Below are 22,077 nucleotides of genomic sequence, written 5' to 3' on the forward strand. Positions count from 1 at the left end.
CCCTGCTGGCTCAGTGGTAAAGAATCTACCTGCTAATACAGGAGACCTGAGTTCAATCCCTGGATCTAAGGATACCCTGGAGAAAGAAATGACAACTCACTCCAGTATTCTGGCCTGGGAAATCCCGTGGACAGAGAGCCAGGTGGGCTATAGTCCATGGGGTGGCAGAGAGTGGGACACGACTGAGTGACTAAACAACAGGGAGTTAGTTTATTGCCTTGTCTCTAAAACCAATCTTATCATAGGGCAGAATGTGGATGTTTGGGTAAATCATTTCATTTATCTTGCAGCAACAGGAAAAAAAATGAGGGAATGACTATTGTTATTTTATGCCCCGGTAATTTGCAAAATGCAAATTAAAACAGCTATCTAGAATTGCTCAGATATGTCCCACTGTTTTTAGTATTTGTCAAAGTGAGTGTCCCATAATCCTGATAGATGTATGTGGATAAGCCTCTCCTTCAGAGCTCCTGATGCCAAGTATGGCAGCGTTTAGCACAAAGGGTTGGTACCACCAGTGTGGGGAGCCCATCTACTGGAGAGGGTCTCCCGATCAGTGCACCCAGGGTGGTGAGAACTCAGTTGGGTGGGCTCACTCTGCAGATGTCTGGGTGCTGGAATGAGGGGGAAGGTCTAATGGTCTAAATGTACAGAGAGAAAGAAAATTGGAGAATCACACAGCATGTATTCCATTCTGACTCTGTCCTCAGCTTACGCTGTACATGACCAGTTCTGAGTTTTCCCACAACTCCACAAAGTAGACAGTGCTTTGTGTCTTGTGGGACACTCAGGCTCAGAGATAGGTGGCTTTCCTGGTGGCGCAGATGGTAAAGAATCTGCTTGCAATGCAGGAGACCTGGGTTCGATCCCTGGGTCAGGAAGATCCCCTGGAGAAGAGAATGGTAACCCACTGCAGTATTCTTGCCTGGAGAATCCCATGGACAGAGGAGCCTGGTGGGCTACAGTCCACAGGGTTGCAAAGAGTCGGACATGACTGAGCAACTAACACTTTCACTCTCAGCTCAGAGATAGTAGGTGACTTCTCAAGGGCACAGGGATGCTAGGTGGCAGAGCGCCATGACTCGAAAGTCTATATTGTTTTAACCATGTCACTCCACGTCCCTAAACCACCAGGCATCACAGCAAGCAGCTCTCAGCACAGCCCTGTAGAGGACGCTCTTCTTATTCCAGGTCTCAAACAAGACAGGGCTTCCCTGGTAGCTCCACTGGTAAAGAATCCGCCTGCCATGCAGGAGACCCTGGTTCAATTCCTGGGTTGGTAAGTTCCCCTAGAGAAGGGATTGGCTACCCACTCCAGTATTCTTGGGCTTCCCTGGTGGCCCAGCTGGTAAAGAATCCGCCTGCAATGTGGGAGACCTGGGTTTGATCCCTGGGTTGGGACGATCCCCTGGTGAAGGGAACGGCTCCCCAATCCAGTGTTCTGGCCTGGAGAATTCCACAGACTGTATAGTCCACCAGGTCTCAAAGAGTCGGACACGACTGAGCGACTTTCACTCACTTCCCTCTCTCACATGAACAAGACAACCAGTTCTCAGAGTGATTCGGTGATGTTCACCAGAGATACCTGTTCACTGTTGGCCCTGCCCAGGTGGGTTTGGGTATTGATGTTTGTAATCACAAGTTGGCATTTTTGTTTCAGAACAAGTAGCTGGCTTTTCAGACAGGGTTTTACTGCCACAGATTTGCACAGGCTTCTTGCACTACTGCTGCAGATTTTTCCACTGAATGTGGACCAAGCCCTGGCATTGCTTTTCTGGGAAACCCGCTTGTGTGGGTTTCATGATGCACTTGACAGAGGAGATTCACAGTTGAAAAGCCAGGCCCGGGTGGTGCAGGGCTCTGATCCAGAGGATCGGCTCCTGCTGGGCACCACGTGTCTATGGCATGAGGGTCGTCCTTGGGTCACAGCCTGGACCTGTTCTATAACCCAAAGTTTTCCTGACCATTGGGAGTGGGAGGGAAGCGGGGTGGTTCAGGTGTCACTCCGGGGGCACCGAGCCAGCCCAACACAGGCACCAGCTTTAGACGTTTTTATCAAATGTATTCGAGAATTCCAAGATGGCCCTTGGAGATGGTAAGTTTACTTGTTCACTGGAGAGCTATGTAACACATTAAGTCATTCCAGGAAGGGTTTTCAGCCCTTTGCACATCATCTATTTGTTGAAGCCCTGAGAAAAAGCTACCATCACTACATCCATTTCACAGATGAGGCCACTGAGTCATAGCCAGGGGCTGAGGCTTAGCTCGAATCTCTCTCCAACCACAGTCTGTGGTTCTAAACTGCTTCGTCTGCTATACTGCTAGGCCCTATCCTGTCCGGCTTCCCAAGTTTGCTGATTAAGGGAGAATGTGATTTAGTTGGTTTTGAACATGAAAGAACCCTTCCAAGCCCATTCTGTTGTTTGCATTTGTAAAGGCAGTAGTGGTTGCAGCTAACTTTTCTTAGTTGAAACAGCCCATAGACTTTTGGCGTTCTTAGAACTGAACAAAATTAGGTTGTGTCAGCTGGCTTTGAGCTCCTTTCCACATCCCTGGGCTTACCATAACATCTGGGCTCAGCAGCTCCCATGTGCCAAGCCTCATGGCCTCCCATACATTTGATCTCTCATTGATGTGGAACCACCCAGGGTCCTATTTTTTGCTGAAACCCAGGAATCAGATTCAGAGTCCATAGTCCCCAGTATGGCTGAAAAATTTGAGTGTGTTTCCTATGTAATGGTCTCATTATGGGTTTGTTGTTGTTGTTGCTTGGTCACTAAGTTGTGTCTCTTTGTGACCCTACTGACTGCAACCCACCAGGCTCCTCTGTCCATGGGATTTCCCCAGCAAGAATCCTGGAGTGGGTTGCCATTTCCTCCTCCAGAGGATCTTCCTGATTTAAAGGTCAAACCCAGGTATCCTGCATTGGCAGGTGGATTCTTTACCATTGAGCCACCAGGGAAGCCCTGTTACGGGTTTTGGGAAGGGACAAAAAAGATAGAGAGTAGGAGAGCTCTAACTTGGAGGAAAACCACTTCTGGAGAAGAGTGTATGTATTTCCATAGAAAAGTTTATTTATTAAAAGCAGCATCACGGTTGTGGTGACCTCTTCCTGAGCCATTATTTGCCTTGTGTGTTACCCTCTCTCTGTTCTGTGTCACCTTTAACCTGTCTTCTGCAAATTTTATTGGATAGTCACACACCACTGCCCTGAGAAACTCCCACCATAACTGAGATGGAACATAATAGAAAGGTTATCCCTGTGCTGCCATATGAGTTAAGGGCACGCTGACTACCATAACCGACAACTCTAGAACCTCATGACGACACAGTGGAAATGTGTTATTGGATCACACCATGGGCCAGTGCAGGCAGGGGCTTCTCCAGGTGTCGACCCAGGGACCCAGCCCCCTTCCACCTTTTTGCCACCACCATGTCTACCTGCGGGCTTCCCAGGTGGCTCAGTGGTAAAGAATCCTCCTGCTAAGCAGGAGATGCAGGTTCAATCCCTGGATTGGGAAGAGCCCCAGAGGAGGAAATGGCAACCTGCTCCGGTATTCTTGCCTGGAGAATTTCATGGATAGAAGAGATCGGTGGGCTACAGTCCGTGGGGTCGCAGAGTCAGACATGACTGAGCAACTAAACAACAAGAGCAACAAATGTTTATCTGGAGGTGATACGTAAGTAAAGGGAGGGAAGATGGAGGGAGGGGTAGGCAGGACTCCTCCAGGCTGATTTTTGGGACCCAGGGGCCAGGGAATAGAGTCTTCTACTTCTGCCTTCCTTCCATTGAGCAAAACTGACTTTAAGTGCCTGGGCAATGTGATTCCTGGTATGTTCAATTATGTTTGCAGTGACGGTAAACCCACTTGCTTCTGCTGAAAAACACATGAGCTGGAGCGGTCTGTGGAGTCCTGGAAAGAAATTGTCATTTTGAGAGTCAGCCAGGAAGAAAAGCTTCAGAAGGCGGGTTTGGAGGTTTGGTTACTCATATGAGCCCCAGCAATGGACGGCGTGGGTGTTTTATGAATGCTTGCTGCTTGCAGAGTAGGGTGTACAGCCTTAGCAGCCCTTAATGTAGCTCTGTAGTCTTAAATACTTTAATATGGCAGTCTAGTCTTCCTTGACCCTTCCAGAAAGAAATCATCTGTGCTCTTGGGTCGACAGTTTCTGCTTTATGTATTTCTGTCACATCATCTGTGGGCTTCCCCCGTGGCTCAGCGGTAAAGAATCCATCAGCAATGCAGTTTCCACAGGAGATCCAGGTTCGATCCTTCGGTGCAGAAGATTTCCTGGAGGAGGGCATGGTTACCCACTCCAGTATTCTTGCCTGAAAATTCCCCATGGACAGAGGAGCCTGGTGGGCTACAGTTCATACGGTTGCAAAGAGTTGGACACAACTGAAGTGACTTAGCAAGCACATATCATATTATCTGTACTACTCTGCTGCCCTTACTTTCCATTCTTAAGTCCCCTTGTGTACCTGCATGCTCAGTCACTCAGTCATGTGTGACTCTTTGCTACCCTATGGGCTATAGCCTGTCTCCTCTGTCTATGGGATTTCCCAGGCAAGAATACTGGAATAGGTAGCCATTTACTACTTGAGGGGATCTTCCAGACCTAGGGATTGAACCCATGTCTCTTGAGCCTCCTGCATTGGCAGGCAGGTTCTTTACCACTGACTCCACCTGCTAGAATATAAACTCCTGAAGCAGTGACCTTGTCTCTATGTCACAACCCCAGTCACTTCCACGGTGCCTAGAGTGGGATGTTGAGTCAACAAATAATTTTCTTTGAGAGCTATAAATCTACTGTTTTTCTCAAATGGAATGTTTTGAAAGTCAGCCTCTGTCAAGGTAACCTGGACAGTGCCCTTTGACCAAAATGGGAAAGTGGATTTGGACTTCACGCCTCTCTCCATGAGAGGTACAGAGCCAGACACCCTTATTGTTAGTAAGGTCCTTAGATGTGTAAGCAAGAGAAGGAAACACTTTCTGATGAATGGAGCGATGGGCTGCCCTAGAGATGGCAATTCCAGAAGCATACTGGAAGTGGTTCATAGAAAAGAATTAGCCATCTGCCAGGGATGGGGGTGGAGGAGAGTCTGATTTTGAGTAGGAGACTAGGCTGGTTTGCTGATCCTCATGAAGAAGAAGCATGTCAGGGTCTATGGTGATTGATGAGTAACAAAAGCCATGAGAACGTGGTATTTCTGTTCTATGAGCTGTTGGGACAAAAGGTAGACCACCATTACGGGTGTACTCTTACAGATGTATTGACATTTGAGCTACACAAGTGAAAAATGTAGAAAAAAACTTGTTTCACTTGTCTAATTGCTTTCTTAGTCCTTTCAACAACAACCAAACTGATTCCGTATTTTTCCAAGTTAGCCTGTGGCAACCATTCGTGCTCTGCGTGTGTGCTGGATCACTCCATCGTGTCCGACTCTTTGTTACCCCATGGACTGTAGCCCACCAGGCTCCTCTGTCCATGGGATTCTCCGGGCAAGAATACTGGAGTGGGTTGCCATTCCCTTCTCTAGATTTGTGCTCTCATGCATGAGTATTGTAAGTGATCAAAAAATATTTCTTTGGTTGATTGATCAGTTCATTTAAAGTGATTACAAAAACACATATTTGTTTAACGAATGATTCAACAAACCAGTGACTCGTCCTTGACTCCAGGCTGAATGGCCTCAGTCAGTCGAGGTCTGGTGGTCATCACTTTTGCCTTCGGCATTGCTGAGGGTTCTGGTGACCCGCCCTGGACAATCTTCAGTTTGCTCATGTCCCTCATAGTACAACTCCCAGAGCTATACATGGTCCTTCATCTTTTACTGAGTGGCCCACCAGGATCAGGTTTTGTGATAAGTGTAAGTTGAAACTGAAAACAACAAACAAAAATCCTGCTGTTCTGGAAGGCCAGGAGTTAGAGAGATGACGGCTTAAGTTTCCTTCAAATGCCTCCAAACAGGATGGTTAAAAAACCAGAGGCAGAGGTAGGAGTTGGTGTATGTTAGGTTTTTGCTGCTTTCTAACCCCTTTGGCCAAAGTGGATGTTCTGTTCAGAGCTGGGTAAGGCCTCTGAGCCTGTGCCAAGCCCCAGGAGAGTGATCGGTGAGCTAGGAATGCAGCCAGTTAGTTTGAAGCACATTGCATCAGACATTTCCCGAGGAGGAAAGGAAGGCCTCCTAGAAAGCAGGGAGGATTTTGGCTCTTAGAGATTGAATTCAGTAACTTTACCTCCTTGGTTGAGAGCCAATGCCCTAGCCAGCAGCTCTCATAAGGTCTGCAAAAAAACTCTCAAAGTCTCCAGCCCCTGCTTTACATGTTTACACCCAGCTTTGTTTGAGAGATGTATCACCTTTCTGGGGGCAGGGACAGATTTTAGAAAAGGGGGGAGATTATAAAATCGAATTAAAGATTTACAGGAACTTAAAAAAAAAACCTTACTAAATTTTCTCATTTTAAATTTGAGCGGCAGTGTTGACTTTGTAGTGGAAAATGATAAATTCTGGACTAGAACACAGCAAAAGGTTGCCATCTTTCACCTTCCTTCCTTTGCAAGTTAAATAAAGCCATATAATGTGTGGTGGTAGTTTATTTGTTAAGTCATGTCTGATTCTTGCAACCCCATGGACTGTAGTCTGCCAGGCTCCTCTGTCCCTGGGATTCTCCAGGCAAGAATACTGGAGCGGGTTGCCATTTCCTTCTCCAGGGGATCTTCCAAACCCAGGGATTGAACCTGGGTCTCCTGTATTGCAGGCAGATTCTTTACCAATTGAGCTATAAGGGAAGACTAATATAATGTGTAGGTATGGATATATTGGTATTAGATATTAAATTTATAAATTAGAGCCTCAAGGTCATTTCTCAATCAACTTCAGAAATTGGCTTTTGAAGCCCAGAAATTTGATCTCAGTATCACTCAAAGTTAAATATCTTGTTAATCCAAAATTATGTGACTCAGAATATATTTAGAAAGAGAAATCTGTTGCCCAAAAAAATACATTTGACACTACTGACTTTTTAAGTAAACTGATGCACTGCACTTTTGATATGTTTCAAACTTATACACCATGATTTTTATAAGGAAATAATTGCCAAATATCTAGGCTTATCACTGATGGTTCATTTTGAAATCTTATTTCCTCTCCTTTCTCTTCACTTTTACCCACCCCTCTGCAAAAACTTTTATGTCATGTGTTGTAACATAAATATATTAGGAAACCGGGGTTTGTAAAGATATTCTCTAAGCTATTTATGTAAAATCAGAATCTTCAGCTCTTTCTAAGCACCATGTAGGCTACTGTGGATCACATGTGCTAATGCCTCCATATTCACTGTGCTGTAGCACTACTCAGATGATTAAAAAATACCTTAGTTAATAACACAGAGGCCCTGACTGCCTCTGCTCTCAATTTTTAAAGTTGAATCCTAGAGTGGAAATTGAGTTGGTTCGAGAATCCCCTAGGGTACAAGAAAGAATAAGATACAAAGCATCTTTGCATGAATTATCATATCTGATACCCTTTACACCTGTGAAATACGGTGCTTTTAGTAGGCACTTCCACAGTTCATCAATGGAGACTCAGGACAGATAATTTCAAAGTCCCCTAATAGGATGAAAATCCAAGTCTTCTGACAGATAGATGCTTTTCCCACCATAAACTTTACAATTTTAAGAGCACTGGTGTACCAGGGGAGTACAGAGTGATGGCTGTGAAAACCCTTGAACGAAGGATCTGATAAAGCAGCTGGTGTGAGTTTTCTCCGAATCTTCCCTCTATCTCTGGATACTTCATCTTCTCTTTTGGGAAAACTGATCTGGGACTATTTGATCCTTACCAAGAAGGGGTGCTCAAGACAATCATAAAATATTTACAAAGCGCTTTAAGTTTCAGGGAAGTAAAGTTCCAGTCTGTGAGCATGGGAAATGCACTAATACCAGCAGGTGTCTTATCAGTTCACCCCAGGGTGCACACTTCACTCCTGACCTGTCTGTGTGCGAACACCTAAGGAAGTCACACATAAACACTTGGCACTTTTCTTTAGTTCCTGGGAATGGAGCAATACATTATGAACATGTCCAAGAAGGGATCTCAGGTGTGGGAGTGAGAAGAGAAGGAGGGGGCAATGGGGAGGTGAGAAGGGGAAGGAGGGGAGTGCAAGTCAAAACTGATAACACCCAGAGAACCAAGCTGTTAACCTGCAGGGTCTGGACCACCTCTGCCCATTCCCCCCGTGATGCCAACCTGAGACTCTCTGGCCAGGTCTTGCAGAGGATTGTGCCAAGCTGTGTTATGGCCAGGCATTCTCAGTGACAAGAGACAGTGGGGTGCAGAGCTGTTCCCTTGGCATCCTTCACCAGCGCTAAGGTCACTGATCACATATGAAACTGATGTCACGTGCATGGCTTCCTGAAGGGTCTCAGGATAGGGGAGAGCCAGGGCGAGGGAAGGATACACAGATGGGGGACACAGCCTCCTGAAACGCACACAGGACAGTTCAGGACAGCCCGGGCGAGGCAGCCAGTTTGTGTTTACTTTCAACTCAAAGTGTTTTCCTTTGTGAATCATCACCTCTTCCTTCTCAGGAAAGCGACACAAAGTAACAGGCTTCAGGATACCATCTGTGTCCATTTCGACAGCAGTTCATGTCACAAGACACCATCATGTACTGTAATTATACAAAATGCAAAGAATAAAGTGTTGCTAGTTACACGGGTTAAAATGAAACTGACAGCCCAAAGGAACACAAAACAGAAAGAGATCTCTGTCGGAATCCAGAGAGACGCTTGACAATATTACCCCCCCAAAAATGTAGCCAAATCATTGTCCTAGCATGCTGCAGTTCATTGCCACAACTTTATAAATTCCCAGCTCTTTGGAGGAAAGTGCGTGTTTATAGCTTGCAAAGAAATAGCTTTTACGTGTATGCAGGTCAACAGAAAGAAGAATGCAAACTCTAGGCACCAAGACTGCCCAGATAACAACGGAGTCTAAAGAGTCAGACCTCACAGAGTCTTCTGAATCAGATCTAGTTTGTTGAAAAAGAATCTGAACAGTGATATTAGTCCAAGAGGGCCAAGGAAGAAACACTGAAGTGTTAATCAGGAAAAAATAAAAAATAAAAAACTAGAACAATTAAGACTTAAATATTTTTTCTACTCTACTTTGAAGATGAATTACAGCTTTTCATATCTGGAAAAGATATGCGCTTGGTCCGTGGGGAGAACCCCTTTTTCTACCCCCATCTACCTCCCCGATCCTAATCAATAGCCTGTGTTGGAGTACAGATATGATTGGTTCAACTTCCTTGAAGCAGAAGTGCTATTTCTTCATGTGTGGCCATGCCTCTTTTTAACAATGAGGTATCATGTGACACTAACAATATCTGTTCCTTCTTGGGCTATGAATTTGATCAACAGTGCGGGCAGAAAACAAGGTAATGTTCTGATAAAATCACACAGGTACAAAAATTATTGCACTTAAAAACAACAACAAAAAACTCAGCCCAACCAGTAAAGGGCCAGTGAAACTCTTGGAAGTGTTGTGCTGCCTGCCCTCTGCAGAGCATCTGGACCTTTCTGGTGTTTGGTCGAATTTGGTCCATTATTGAATGTCCAGAAGTGAAAGAGTCCAAAAGACACAGTAGGCTCTTTAAGGCTAAGTCTTCCCGGTGCTCATACGAGATAAATTATCTCCTTGACCACATACTACAAGTGGGGCTCTTTTTTAGCGAATGGCTAGTAAGGGCCCCCTAAAAAACTCTGGGAGCAAAGGGGACGGGTACACATCATGTTCTGTCCTGTAAATGAGAGAGAGAGAAAAAAAAAGAGAGAGAGGGAGATGGTAAGTAGCCTGGGAGAGTAAAGCCACTCATCAGCAACCCTGTGGCTGGAAGTGCTTTGATCACTTCCTGACTCCATCCTAATTCTCATTACACTCAACCCCACAGCCCATGAGGATGTGGGCTTACCTGTGCATCTTTCTTTGTGTAAGTCCTCCTTTCTATGGCTCTGAAAGCCTTTCCCTCTACTTGCAAATTTGCCTCTGTCTGTCTTCCCATGGAGAGGAGCCTAGTGGGCTACAGTCCATGAGGTCTCAAAGAGTCCTGCAGTCGTGTCTGAAGCGACTTAGGACATACACATGCCTTCTCTTATTCTTTATCCTTCCTCCTTCCTCGTGCTTCCTGTCTCTCTTTGTTGACGGATGTAAAGGACCAATGCTAATCCTATCCTGGTACCCACTGGTCCATACCCTTTCATGTTTCCACAAGGCACCCCTCTCCTTTCTCTCCCTGTCAGTGGTGCCCCCAATACCAATATATTCAGACACATGCCATGCTCTGTTTACCCAATTGAATTACAAGATTATTTGTTACTTTAGGCACAATTATCTGCACCTCCAAAATCTGATCTACGGAGAATGTGAGAACAAGGCATTGACTGTGGTATAATTTTTTCAGGATGTCCTCAAGAAACTGCTCATATAATAGATGAAATCAAGGCATTTCCAAACTCCGATAACCTGAGACTATTGTCAATATTGTTTTTCTTTTTTGGGAGTGTTGACTTCAGCTCATATTTTCTTTGTAACTCTTTCTATGGCACTTGTAGTCAACAAAATATTTGCATAAAGTATCTAGACAAGTAGTGATGGTGGTTTAATCGCTAAGTCATTTCTGACTCTTTTGTGACCCCATGCCCCTCCGTCCATGGGATTTTTCCAGGCAAGAATACTGGAGTGGGTTGCAAATAGGGTTGGATGGTAATGTCCTGACTGGATCCTGCAGGCACAGATTCAATATGAGTAATTTAAGGTTCAGGCAGGAGGGAATGGAGGTCCAATCTTTATGAGCTGCTGAAGCTCCTACATGCCACACTCACCAGCCAAGGCACACTGAAGCTCTAGGATCTGCTACTGTGTCTCTCCCTATGGCCAGCTCTGTGGGGGCAGAGTCAGTGCAAATAGCTGCTGCCGCCTTTGCTTTATCCCATCATATCCTCTCTCACTGTTCTAAGACAGGGTGCCCATGATGGGGTCTTCTCTACTTACTGTTGGGATTCTGAGCTAGGAATTGCTGACATTCTCATAGATGACGTCACTGATACAGAACTGCTGCTTCTTCTTCATCCACATCAGTTGCACACACTGATGGATAAAAATGTACTGCTCCTGGAGCAAAAGATAAAGATGTTTTAAAGCAAGGTGTCTTACGCAACGACTTCCCTGGAGGCCAGTGGTTAAGATTCTGTGCTTCAGCTGCAGGGGGCATGGGTTCAATCCCTGGTTAGGGAACTGAGATTCCACATACCATATGGCATGGCCAAAAATAAGAAAAGATATGTTTGTGCAAAAATATAATATGTTAATACTATGGGAGTATTAAATACTATGATGAATGTCAAAGGAAACAATCTTCATTATTTGTAAAACACAATTTCAAAACTAGAAGATCCAAGAGAATCAACTGTAAAAATATTTTATTTAATAATAGGATTTAGACTATCACTACTTAATGCTAAAGGCAATGAATATTCAATCAGTAAATCAAGGGGCTTTTTAAAAAAAAATTGTACATTGCCTCATAATACACTGAAGTAAATTCCAGGAAACTTAATAAATTAAGCCATAAAAATATAAAGGCATATATAGATTAATTCTTCTCTGATTACTTTAAGGAAGGGCTTTCTAAATTTTTTTTGGCCATGCCATGCCCCATATGGGATCTTAGTTCCTGGACTAGGGATCAAACCCACACCCCCTGCATCAGAAGCACAGAGTCTTAACCACTGGCTTGCTAGGGAGGCCCCTGGGCTTTCTAAACTTTAAACAACGAAATAAATTAGAACAAAGATGTCAAACTGTTGTATGTAAAAAGCAGAAAAAAGAATAAAATAAAGGGCAAACTAGAAACTAAGAGGGAAAAATATTTTCAAGAATTATGACAAATGTCAATACCTTTATCTTTGTTTAAAATTCATCCACATCAGTAACACACACACTTAAATTGGCAAACAAATAAAATATACTAATCACTAGACCAAATATTCCTGAAAGGCAGGGACTGGGTGTTTTTTATTCCTAATACCCAGCACATTGTTTGTACTTACTAAATGTTTTTTGAAGTAAACTGAGAAAATATTAAAACATGTACATAAAAATGGCCAAGTAATAAAAAAATTGTAAACTAAAACAATTATTTTTTTTTAATCTACAAAGTGAGTAAAGTTAAACAAAAAGTAGCATTCAGTGATGATTTGAATTTGTTGAAGCAGCCATTTTTAACCAGTTGGTGGAAGTACAATTAATAAAATGCTAATAAATGACATTGTGTGGATGGATAGAAGAAAGTAGGAAGGAGTACAATTTAATGTCATAGAAAAAGGAGAATGTTTTGCATAAGCAAAGATATATCTAAAGTGAGGGAGTATTTAGTCTCTAAAATGAGATTTATAGAGTTTTAGGCAATTTGGGATGATACATGTAGCAAAATATTCAGTGAAAAATCAGAATGTAAAATTATGATATGTGTATACCGCATATGAGTACAATTATGTGAACATTATACTTGACCAAGGCCGAGACATTGTTATTGCTGTTGTTCAGTTGCTAAGTCATGTCTGACTCTTTGTGACCCCATGGACTGCAGCATTGCCAGTCTTCCCTGCCCTTCACTATCTCCCAGAGTTTGCTCAGATTCATGTTCATTGAGTCAGTGATGCTATCTAACCATCTCATCTGCCACCCCTTCTCCTGCCTTTAATCTTTCCGAATACCAAAATGCTGACAGTAGCTATCTTTATCCCATTTCCTTTTCCTTATTTCTCAGACTTTCTCTCTAAGTAATACCATTAAAAATAATCTTTAAATAAGAACCAGTTAAAATACCCACAGGATTTTAAGGAGTCTTTTGTTTGACAACTTCATACACACGATAAGGTTAAAGACTTTAGACTTCCCTGGCTTTGACTCACATGTATTTTTTTTCTTTTTTAAATTGGGGGAAAATATCTTCCCTTATTTCATGACAATATCACATCAGTAACTGAACTTCCCTTTCTCATTATGACATATCCCTCCATGGTCTCTGGTGTTTAGTCAAGCACAGGGCATTGATAAGGGCAGAGAGTGCCTGGTTTCTCAACCCATAATGACGCAGTGGTGAAACTTTGTGTCAAAAATAAATAAATAAATAAAGTACTTAGGCCACAGGAAAAGTAAACAAAAGACTATTAACAGACACATATCTGAGAGTTCAGGAGAAATCTAAGCTGCGGATCAGGAGGCCTGGAGGCTCAAAGCAAGGCCCTACCTAGCCCACCTTCAGAGAAAGTCTGTGAGAGGAAAATGAAAGAAAACCTTTGATGAAAACAGAAGATAGCTCAGAAGAGGTGAAGGCCATCCACACTTTATAGTTTCAAAGCACTTATCTTGATGGTATCAGTTCATCTGATGCATACTTTACAACAAACAATTCGTGAACGTCGTCCTTTGCATTTTATAGATGAGAAATGGGAACTTCAAAAAACATTAAAAAAAAATTTTTTTTTTAAACTTTTTAAACTACAATCCATGGGGTCACAAAGAGTTGGACATGACTGAACGACAGAGCACATAACTGATTTATGTGTGCTGATTCGCTTCAGTTGTGTCCAACTCTTTGTGACCCCATGGACTGTAATCCACCAGGTTCCTCAGTTCACAGGATTCTCCAGGCAAGAATACTGGAGTGTGTTGCCATTCCCTCCTCCAGGGGATCTTCCCGACGCTGGGATTGAACCAGAGACTCTTAAACGTCTCCTGCATTGGCAGTTGGGTTCTTTACCACTAGCATCACCTGGGAAGTCCTAGTGTGTTCATTTTGGAAGTACAGGACATTTATTTAGTTATACACGCATCTATATCTTTTATTTTAGATTCTTTTTCTTATAGGTTATTACCAAAAATTGAGCAGAGTTTCCTGTGCTATTCGCAGGGTTCTTGTTGGTTATCTATTTTATATATCTGTGTGTATCTGTTCATCGGAATGGGAACTTTGAGAGGTGAAGTGAGTTGCAAGGTGGTCAAGCTGGGACTCAGGCCTCTCGCAGAGTCTGATCTGACCACCCTACTCTCTGCTCTTGTGTAGGGACCCACACGGTACATCTGCTCAGGTGAGAAAGAGGAAGAGGGTTCATCACGATACAGCCCATGCAGCAGGCACTTGAAACGTGCATCTGAGGACAAGGTCAAATTAATCAGTGACTTCTGCTCTTTGTAGAGGGGTTGGCGTGATGGGCCATCGAGAGGACCTAGAAAAATCAGAAACTAGCCTAGGAGGTAATCTGTACACAGCATTGTGGTTTCTGTATTTACACAACTCAGCCGGAGAATTACTCTGGCCTCTTGAAAACCATTAGTGTCAAAGGAGTGCTTTGGGAGGCTGAAGGAAAATAATTGTTTACTCAGCTGTTTTTATTTATTACCATCAGTAAACTAGGAGGCTGCAGAACTCTGGCATGAATGAGCTCAAGGAGCATGTTAGGAAAAATCCTAACATTCAAGTTACAGGCTGAACCACAAAGAGCATAGGAATGAGGGAAAACAGAGGTAAATCAATGGACAAGATGTTCCAGACATGACTAACGATGAAGTTGACATAAACAAACAACTTGAGCTAGAGAGGATCCCAGCAAAATCCTGAGGGAACTTGAGAGTGGACTGGAACAGCTGGGAAAAATAAGTGACCCGTGGTGACCTCTGCCTCTTCTGCAGACCTTGAATTTTCCCACGTGAGTTCAGGGAAGGGATATCATACTTTAAAAAGACCATCTTCCCTGGAGATGTCAACCTAAAATATTACCATAAACAAAGCAGCAATCAAAATTTGAGGAAAGAAAGTTAGGGAGGGAATCAGACTTTTTCTCAGCTGTGCAGAACATTGTGGCAGCCCTTGTCTCATGTCCACACCTGAAGAAGGATAATGATGCTGGAAACCAGATAGAGGGTCTGCCGTGTGAAGGTAGTTTTTAAAAAGGGATTAAGATTCTGTTCTTGGGAAGTTGAAAGCTAACAGGCTATAATCACAGTCTATAAAATTATAAAAGGTATAAATTAAGTCAATGGGGGCAGACAATTCATCAAATCCAAAATACTTAAAATAAGGAGTGGGCCTTTGAAGCTTGGGGATTAATATACATAACAGGGAGTTTTAATCACATAGTAGGATATGGATTTATAGAAGTGAAAACCAAAAATATGGATGGATTCATAAAGCAATGTTTAATTACTAGGTAGCTGGGCTTGTCTGGGAAACCGGGACATTTTTAAACTTACGATAACAAGGTGATGTTCATGTCCCCACGGCAGTAAATTAGAAGGCAGCCGGGCTGGGATGTGAGTGATCTCAAGGAGGACACGAATAGATGTCTTGTTTCCTAATCATCCCTGAGCCATCTGAACGTGAATGAGTTACTGTTTCCAAAGTGCTATGATGTTGCTATAGCTCAGAAATAAACACATTGGAATGAATGGCTGTGCAGAACCTTGGCCAGATGGGAAAGGGCAAGGAAAGGGAGAAAACCGGAAGCATTGAGACAGGAGCCAGGACAGCAGGCTTTTGCGCTACACTGACATCTAGTGGTGGTTGGCGGGAAAAGCAGAGGGAAGAAGTAGGCAGGCTTTAATCCCTTGGGAACTGAAATCAGCGGTCAGGCCAGGTTGTGTTCTATCCCACAAGTGTTCCTCCCACACACACTCCTCGAGGAGGAGGATTATTATTGTTCGCCTGAAGCTAAGAAGTTGCGAGTACGGCTGGGTGACTAAGATTACCAAGAAGCTATTGTGCTCTGGTTTGGGGCACACACAGGTGTACACCCACGGATTCTCTGAGGCTGTGATGCTGTGTGCGGGCACCCGGCGGGGCTGCCATTCCAGCCTGAGGGCATTTCAAAGGCTTCACAGGAGGAAAGGGCTTGGGAGAAGAGGAGGCCTGGGGAGGGGGGCAGGTAGCACTGATGGCTATTTCTGGAGATGCCTCTGTGTTGTTACAATAAGGAATCCATTCATTTAGCTCAAGGAGACTGGCTGTGTTGGTGGATGAAGGGCTGGAAATCCTTAAAATTATAAAGATTTTATCTCATCATAAAGCACACGTGCAACACACATTATCCTCACAAGTGAACAGAGTCATACGAAGGGCAAACTAATGACAAACTTACAGAATTGAGTCTAGCATTTTAAATAGAAATTAAATCACACCAATTCCCAAGTCTCCATTTGGTGGCATTTCCCCAGATGGCTGTTACCCTCACTGAACTCTCGGTCTGTTCAAAGAGGTTTTATTCCATTATAGATACATCCATGTGCTCTGGCTTACTGGAGGGCATAGGACACCAATAAAAGTGCAGACACTATATACGAATGGTTATCTGTTTCTTTTATACCTTGGAGCGGTTTGAATGCACACAGTAAGAAACTGGGAACAGCAAATGCAAAAAACATTTTGAGACAATGGTTTCGAAATATGGGATTGACTAGTGGGAAGTTTTTCAGTCAAGCCCCAATTTAAAAATGCCTATGATTCAGTTCCTACCTCGGTCTGTACCATAGACATCCGGTATGACCGCATTTCTGACACCAGCCCCAGGATGTCGACAAACTCATGATCCCGAATGTGCTGCAAGAGCCTGTCCAGGGCGATGAACGTTCCCGTCCGACCAACTCCAGCACTGAAAAAGAGGTTCCAATACCACGTCACTTATAGACTGCCCTTCTATACTGTTATAGGGGCTACCCTGGTGGCTCAGAGGTTAAAGCGTCTGCCTGCAATGCAGGAGACCCGGGTTCGATCCCTGGGTTGGGCAGATTCCCTGGCGAAGGAAATGGCAACCCACTCCAGTATTCTTGCCTGGAGAATCCCATGAACAGAGGAACCTGGTGGTCTATAGCCCACAGGGTTGCAAAGAGTCAGACACATCTGAACAACTTCAGTTTCATTTTCATTTTCTACACTGTTGGAAACAAATAAGTGTAAAATCCACCAAAACTATATGTACCATCATTTCCCACTAACTGATTAAAAAAATCATATTTATTGATTTTGGCTATAAACTGGGTCTTCATTGCTGCACCGGTTTTTCTCTGGTTGTGGTGGCTACTCTCTAGCTGTGGTTTGACAGCTTCTCATTGTGGTGGCTTCTTCTGTTGTGGAGCAAGGGCTCTAGGGTGCACCAGCTTTAATAGCTGCGGTTCCCAGGCTCTAGAACACAGGCTTAATAGTTGTGGCATGTGGTCTTACTTGCTCAGCATACGGAATTTTCTTGGATCAGGGATCAAGCTCATGTCTCCTGCATTCGCAGGCAGATTCTTTACCACTGAGCCACCAGGAACGCCCTTATTTTTTTTAAAACTCTTTGTTTTATATTGGAGTATAGCCAATTAACAATGTTGTGATAGTTTCACGTGCCCAGCAATGGGCCTCAGCCATACATAGACATGTATCCATTCTCCTCCAAACTCCTTTCTCATTCAGGCTTCCACATAACACTGAGCAGAGTTCCATGTGCTATACAGTAGGATCTTCTTGGTTATCTATTTTAAAGACAGCAGTGTGTACACGCCCATTCCAAACTCCCTTGCCCTGTAACTGTCTTCCTGTCCTCATCCTTCCCCCTTGGCAACCATAATTTCTCTGAGAGTCTGTTTCTGTTTTGTAAATAGTATCGTATGACACTCTTTACAGGAGGAATCTAAAAAGAAATGATACAAGTGAACTTACTTACCCCCCTGATGTTTAAGTATGCAGTCCTGGTTGGTGTGTCTCCTAATGTTACAGTTTTATCACTGCTCCCTCCCTTAGACTGCTGTGGGCCTGCCTTGGCCACCCCTGGCCCTCCTGCCCCTGGGCTCTCTATTCCTTAGGAAAGTGAGGATTCATAAGGAAGCTGCTGGAAACAGCAGGAACCAGGCAAGAACCAGCTCTCAAGGAGATGATCTTGTTTAGTTGCTAAGTCATGTCCAACTCTTTTGAAACCCCATGGACTGTAGCCTGCCAGGCTCCTCTGTCCATGGGATTTCCCAGATAAGAATACTGAAGTAGGTGGCTGTTTCTTCCTCCAGAACATCTTCCCGACCCAGGGATTGAACCCGTGTGTCCTGCTTTGACAGGTGGGTTCTGTATCACTGAGCCACCAGGGAAGCCCAAGAAGCTGATACATGTAAACAATTCCAGCCTTCTGAGGAGCCTCAGAGTTAAACCCTCCTGTCCAACTTTAAAGTCTAGCTGAGATGCCCACACTCTAGCTCTAGCACTGGGGCCATTCAGCCCTAGGTCAAGTTTACTGTCTCAGACCTTCCTTAGAGCCTGTCTGCCCTGCTAGTGGGTGCTGGTCTGCTTCAGTCACCCAGGGATCTCTGAGATAATTGCCTCAAAATCAGATTTAATATTTGGATCCAGTATCTTTCAGTCCCCAAGTCCCAGGACTCTGAGTATAAAGGGAAATGGAGTGATTCAGGCTAACCAGTTCATCACCACAGTCCCCAGTGTCACAGATAAACTCAGCTCTCCTTTCCTTCCAATCACTCATGGGCTGAAGTGCCAGCTGACTCTGAACTCTGAATTATGAGGAAATACAAGAAAAAGAAAGGGCTTCCTTGGTGGCTCAGATGGTAAAGAATCCACCTGCTAAGGCAGGAGATGCAGGTTTGATCCTTGGGTCAGGAAGATCCCCCTGGAGAAGGAAACGGCAACCCACTCTAGTATTCTTGCTGGGAAAGTCCATGGATAGAGGAGCCTGGTGGACTATAGTCCATGGAGGTCGCAAAGAGTTGGACATGACTCACAACATATGCACATGCACTCAGGAGAAAAAGGAAATGAAAAGCAACCAAAAGCAATCTACTTGTGAGATTTGCTGGGAGAGAAATCCAACATGAAAAACCACGAGTTCAGAGCCCGGATTTGCTTTTTCTGCCAGGCAACTCTTCCCTCTTATCTTCTCACCTAAAATGTTTCTGGGCCTGGGTGAACACTCATGAAGCCACATCCAGAACTGTACCTGCTCCCTGCATGAAAGGAGGCCACGTGTTTGACCAGAGTTGAGCAGCTTTATTTTCTGCTCTTGGAAGGAAACATGTTGAGACTAGGTAACCTCATCCTGTGAAGCAAAGCTTTTTGGCCTGGGAATGACTGACAGCAAGTGCAGCCTCCTTAGTCAGAAACTTGGTAGCTTATGAAGCATTTTTCTTTCCAGGGAGACACATACTGCCACTACCACCCCCACCCCCCACCCCTCCACCTGACACACACACACACACACTTAGTCATTCTATCTCACAAAGCCCAAAGTGCTAGGTCCAGGCTTATTGGCTACCAATGCCTCCTCTGACATCTTTGTCTCATTGCTACCTCTGATAAACAATGTTGTTGCTGTTTAGTTGCTAAGTATATGACTCTTTTGTGACCCTGCAAAGCTGCAGAGTCTGCAGGCTGCATGAACTGCAGCCTGCCGGGCTCTTCTGTCCATGGAATTTTCCAGGCAAGAATACTGGAGTGGGTTGCCATTTCCTTCCCCAGGGACTCTTCCCAACTCAGGGATCAAATTCGTGTCTCCTGCATTGGCAGGTGGGTTCTTTACTTCTGAGCCACCGGGGAAGCCCTAAGATAGTCATATTATATGTAAATCATGTATTTAGTAAGACTTCGTTCATCATAATTTTTTAAAATTTTTTAAATTATTTTTTAAAAGAGGATAATTGAAATATCATGATGGTTTTTGCCGTACATCAACATGAACCAGCTACAGGTATACATGTGTACCCCCTATCCTGAATGCCCCTTCCACCTCCCTCTCCACTGTATAAATTTTTAAAAATTATAACTCATTGACCAGTTAATTCAATCTGATCAGAGGTTTATGGAATGATGGGAAATTCCTTCCATGATTTCTAACAGCCAGCGCCTTTGAGGAGGTTACCTGCAGTGCACGATCATGGGGCCTTTGCTCTTCATAGCCTGCTGTCGGACCTTGTGTACAAACTGCAGGATGCTTTCTGCAGCATTGGCTGTGGGCACCCCGTGATCAGGCCATGCGGTGTAGTTAAAATGCATCACATCCTGCATCTCGTCAGCCTTTGGGAGAAAAACAAGCATTAATCTCTCAATCCACAGTCAGGATGGCTCAGGCTTCCGCGGCAGCTCTTGAGTGATGGGAAGGCTGCATTCTACTCCCGGTCAGCACACCTCCCTTTCTAGCTCTCAGCATTGTGTTTGGCACAAAGCAGGCCCTGAGAAAAACAAATACTAATTGTATAAAACCTCAAACTTTATCCTATGTAGGATAAATAGGCTAATCCATGCCTGGGTCATGATAAGAGCTTAAGCAGATCAGGGTTTGCATCCTTGTTCTGCCATTCAGAAGTTACATCAGTTCTGGGCAATGAATTAAACACTGGAAGACGTGGTTGATGGCCAGCTTGGGTCCGCTTGGCCGAGTGATCCATTCTGTCTCCCTGGTGCTGCTAGTAGCATCTGGCTGCAGCCCCATCCCTCACAGCTGTCTCCCACTAAAGGGAGCTGCCTGCTGGAAAGTGCCTAAGAGATCAGGTTCCCAGGCTGAGGGCAGACGACAGTGATTGAGTGATGGATGATGTTATTATTCAGTCACTAAGTCTGACTTTTTGTGACCCCGTGGACCACAGCACGCCAGGCTCTGCTGTTCTTTACTCTCTCCTGGAGTTTGCTCAAACTCATGTCCATGGAGTCAATGATAGTATCTAACCATTTCATCCTCTGCCACCCGCTTTTCCTTTTGTGATTGATAAGTAAGTAAGTGTTAGTCGCTCAGTCGTGCCCAACTCTTTACAACCCCATGGTCTGCAGCCCACCAGGCTCCTCTGTCCATGAGATTTTCCAGGCAAAGATACTGGAGTGGGTCGCCATTTCCTTCTCCAGGGGATCTTCCCAACCCAGGGATCGAACCCGGGTCTCCTGCACTGCAGGCCAATTCTTTACCGACTGAGCTACAAGGGAAGCAAGCCCCTTTGTGATGGATACCAGGGAGCAAAATGTCAGGCTAAGACAACTGTCCTGTCCTCTCCTGCTTCCCTTTTCTTGTATGGATTTCACCCAATTTGCTGCTGCTGCTGCTGCTGCTGTCGCTTCAGTTGTGTCCGACTCTGTGCGACCCCATAGACGGCAGCCCACCAGGCTCCCCCGTCCCTGGGATTCTCCAGGCAAGAACACTGGAGTGGGTTGCCATTTCCTTCTCCAATGCATGAAAGTGAAAAGTCAAAGTGAGATCACTCAGTCATGTCCGACTCTTAGCGACCCCATGGACTTCAGCCCACCAGGCGCCTCTGTCCGTGGGATTTTCCAGGCAAGAGTCCTGGAGTGGGGTGCCACTGCCTTCTCCCAATACTACACTTTCAAAAAACCCTATGTGTGACAATCCCTGTCTTGGATTCTGATACGAGTGGACCTAACACAAGATGCACTCACTGAACACCAGTGTTCTCTTACTTGAAGAGGGTCTCATAATACTTTTAACAAGGGTTGTTGTGAGAATTAAGTGTGAGCATGTCTGTGAAGGGTGGTTTCTGTTAGAGAGTTTCATCACTGCTGCAACATAATTACTACCACTTGTTCTCATCCAGCTCAGTGCATTTCTTTTCTTAAAATTGTTATTATTTTTAAACATTCTCCTTTCATTTATTTTTTTTGGCCAAGTTGGGCAGCATGCAGGATCTTAGTTCCCCAGCCAGGTATCGAACCTCTGTCCCCACAGTAGAAGCACAGAGTCTTAACCTGCTGGACCACCAGGGAAGTCCCCCGCACAGTGCGTTTCAGTAAGTGGTTCTGGGAATCCCAGTAAGTGGATATTTTCTATATTTTCCTATTCATATGAACCCATACACCAAACATAATATTATTCTCTCTGACCTGAGTAAATAACAACTAAGATATATGTCCTTCAAGAATTACTTGCTTTAGCCCCTACTACCATATAAGCATACAGTTTTATTCTGCTCTTGTTATCAACTACCAGAAATATTCCAAATCCAAGCCTCACAAAGATCTAATGCACCCTTCA

General features: G+C 44.3%; 1 protein-coding gene across 3 annotated transcripts in view; it reads right to left on the minus strand.

The window, feature by feature from the left end:
• Nucleotides 1-8,034: 8,034 nt before the first annotated feature.
• Nucleotides 8,035-22,077, minus strand: part of PTPRO (protein tyrosine phosphatase receptor type O) — a 260,131-nt gene continuing 246,088 nt past the window's right edge. For 2 of the 3 annotated variants that reach the window (XM_005206999.5, XM_005207000.5), the window contains 4 exons: nucleotides 19,963-20,117; nucleotides 16,581-16,716; nucleotides 11,060-11,179; nucleotides 8,035-9,809 (listed from right to left, as the gene is read on the minus strand). In XM_005206999.5, the coding sequence (XP_005207056.2) occupies nucleotides 11,075-11,179; nucleotides 16,581-16,716; nucleotides 19,963-20,117 (396 nt within the window). In that variant the 3' untranslated portion in view covers nucleotides 8,035-9,809; nucleotides 11,060-11,074. The remainder of the gene's footprint in view (nucleotides 9,810-11,059; nucleotides 11,180-16,580; nucleotides 16,717-19,962; nucleotides 20,118-22,077) is intronic. The other variant, XM_002687771.7, reaches the window with a different exon arrangement.

Source organism: Bos taurus, chromosome 5 (genome assembly GCF_002263795.3).
Source record: "Bos taurus isolate L1 Dominette 01449 registration number 42190680 breed Hereford chromosome 5, ARS-UCD2.0, whole genome shotgun sequence".
NCBI classification, from domain to species: Eukaryota; Metazoa; Chordata; class Mammalia; order Artiodactyla; family Bovidae; genus Bos; species Bos taurus.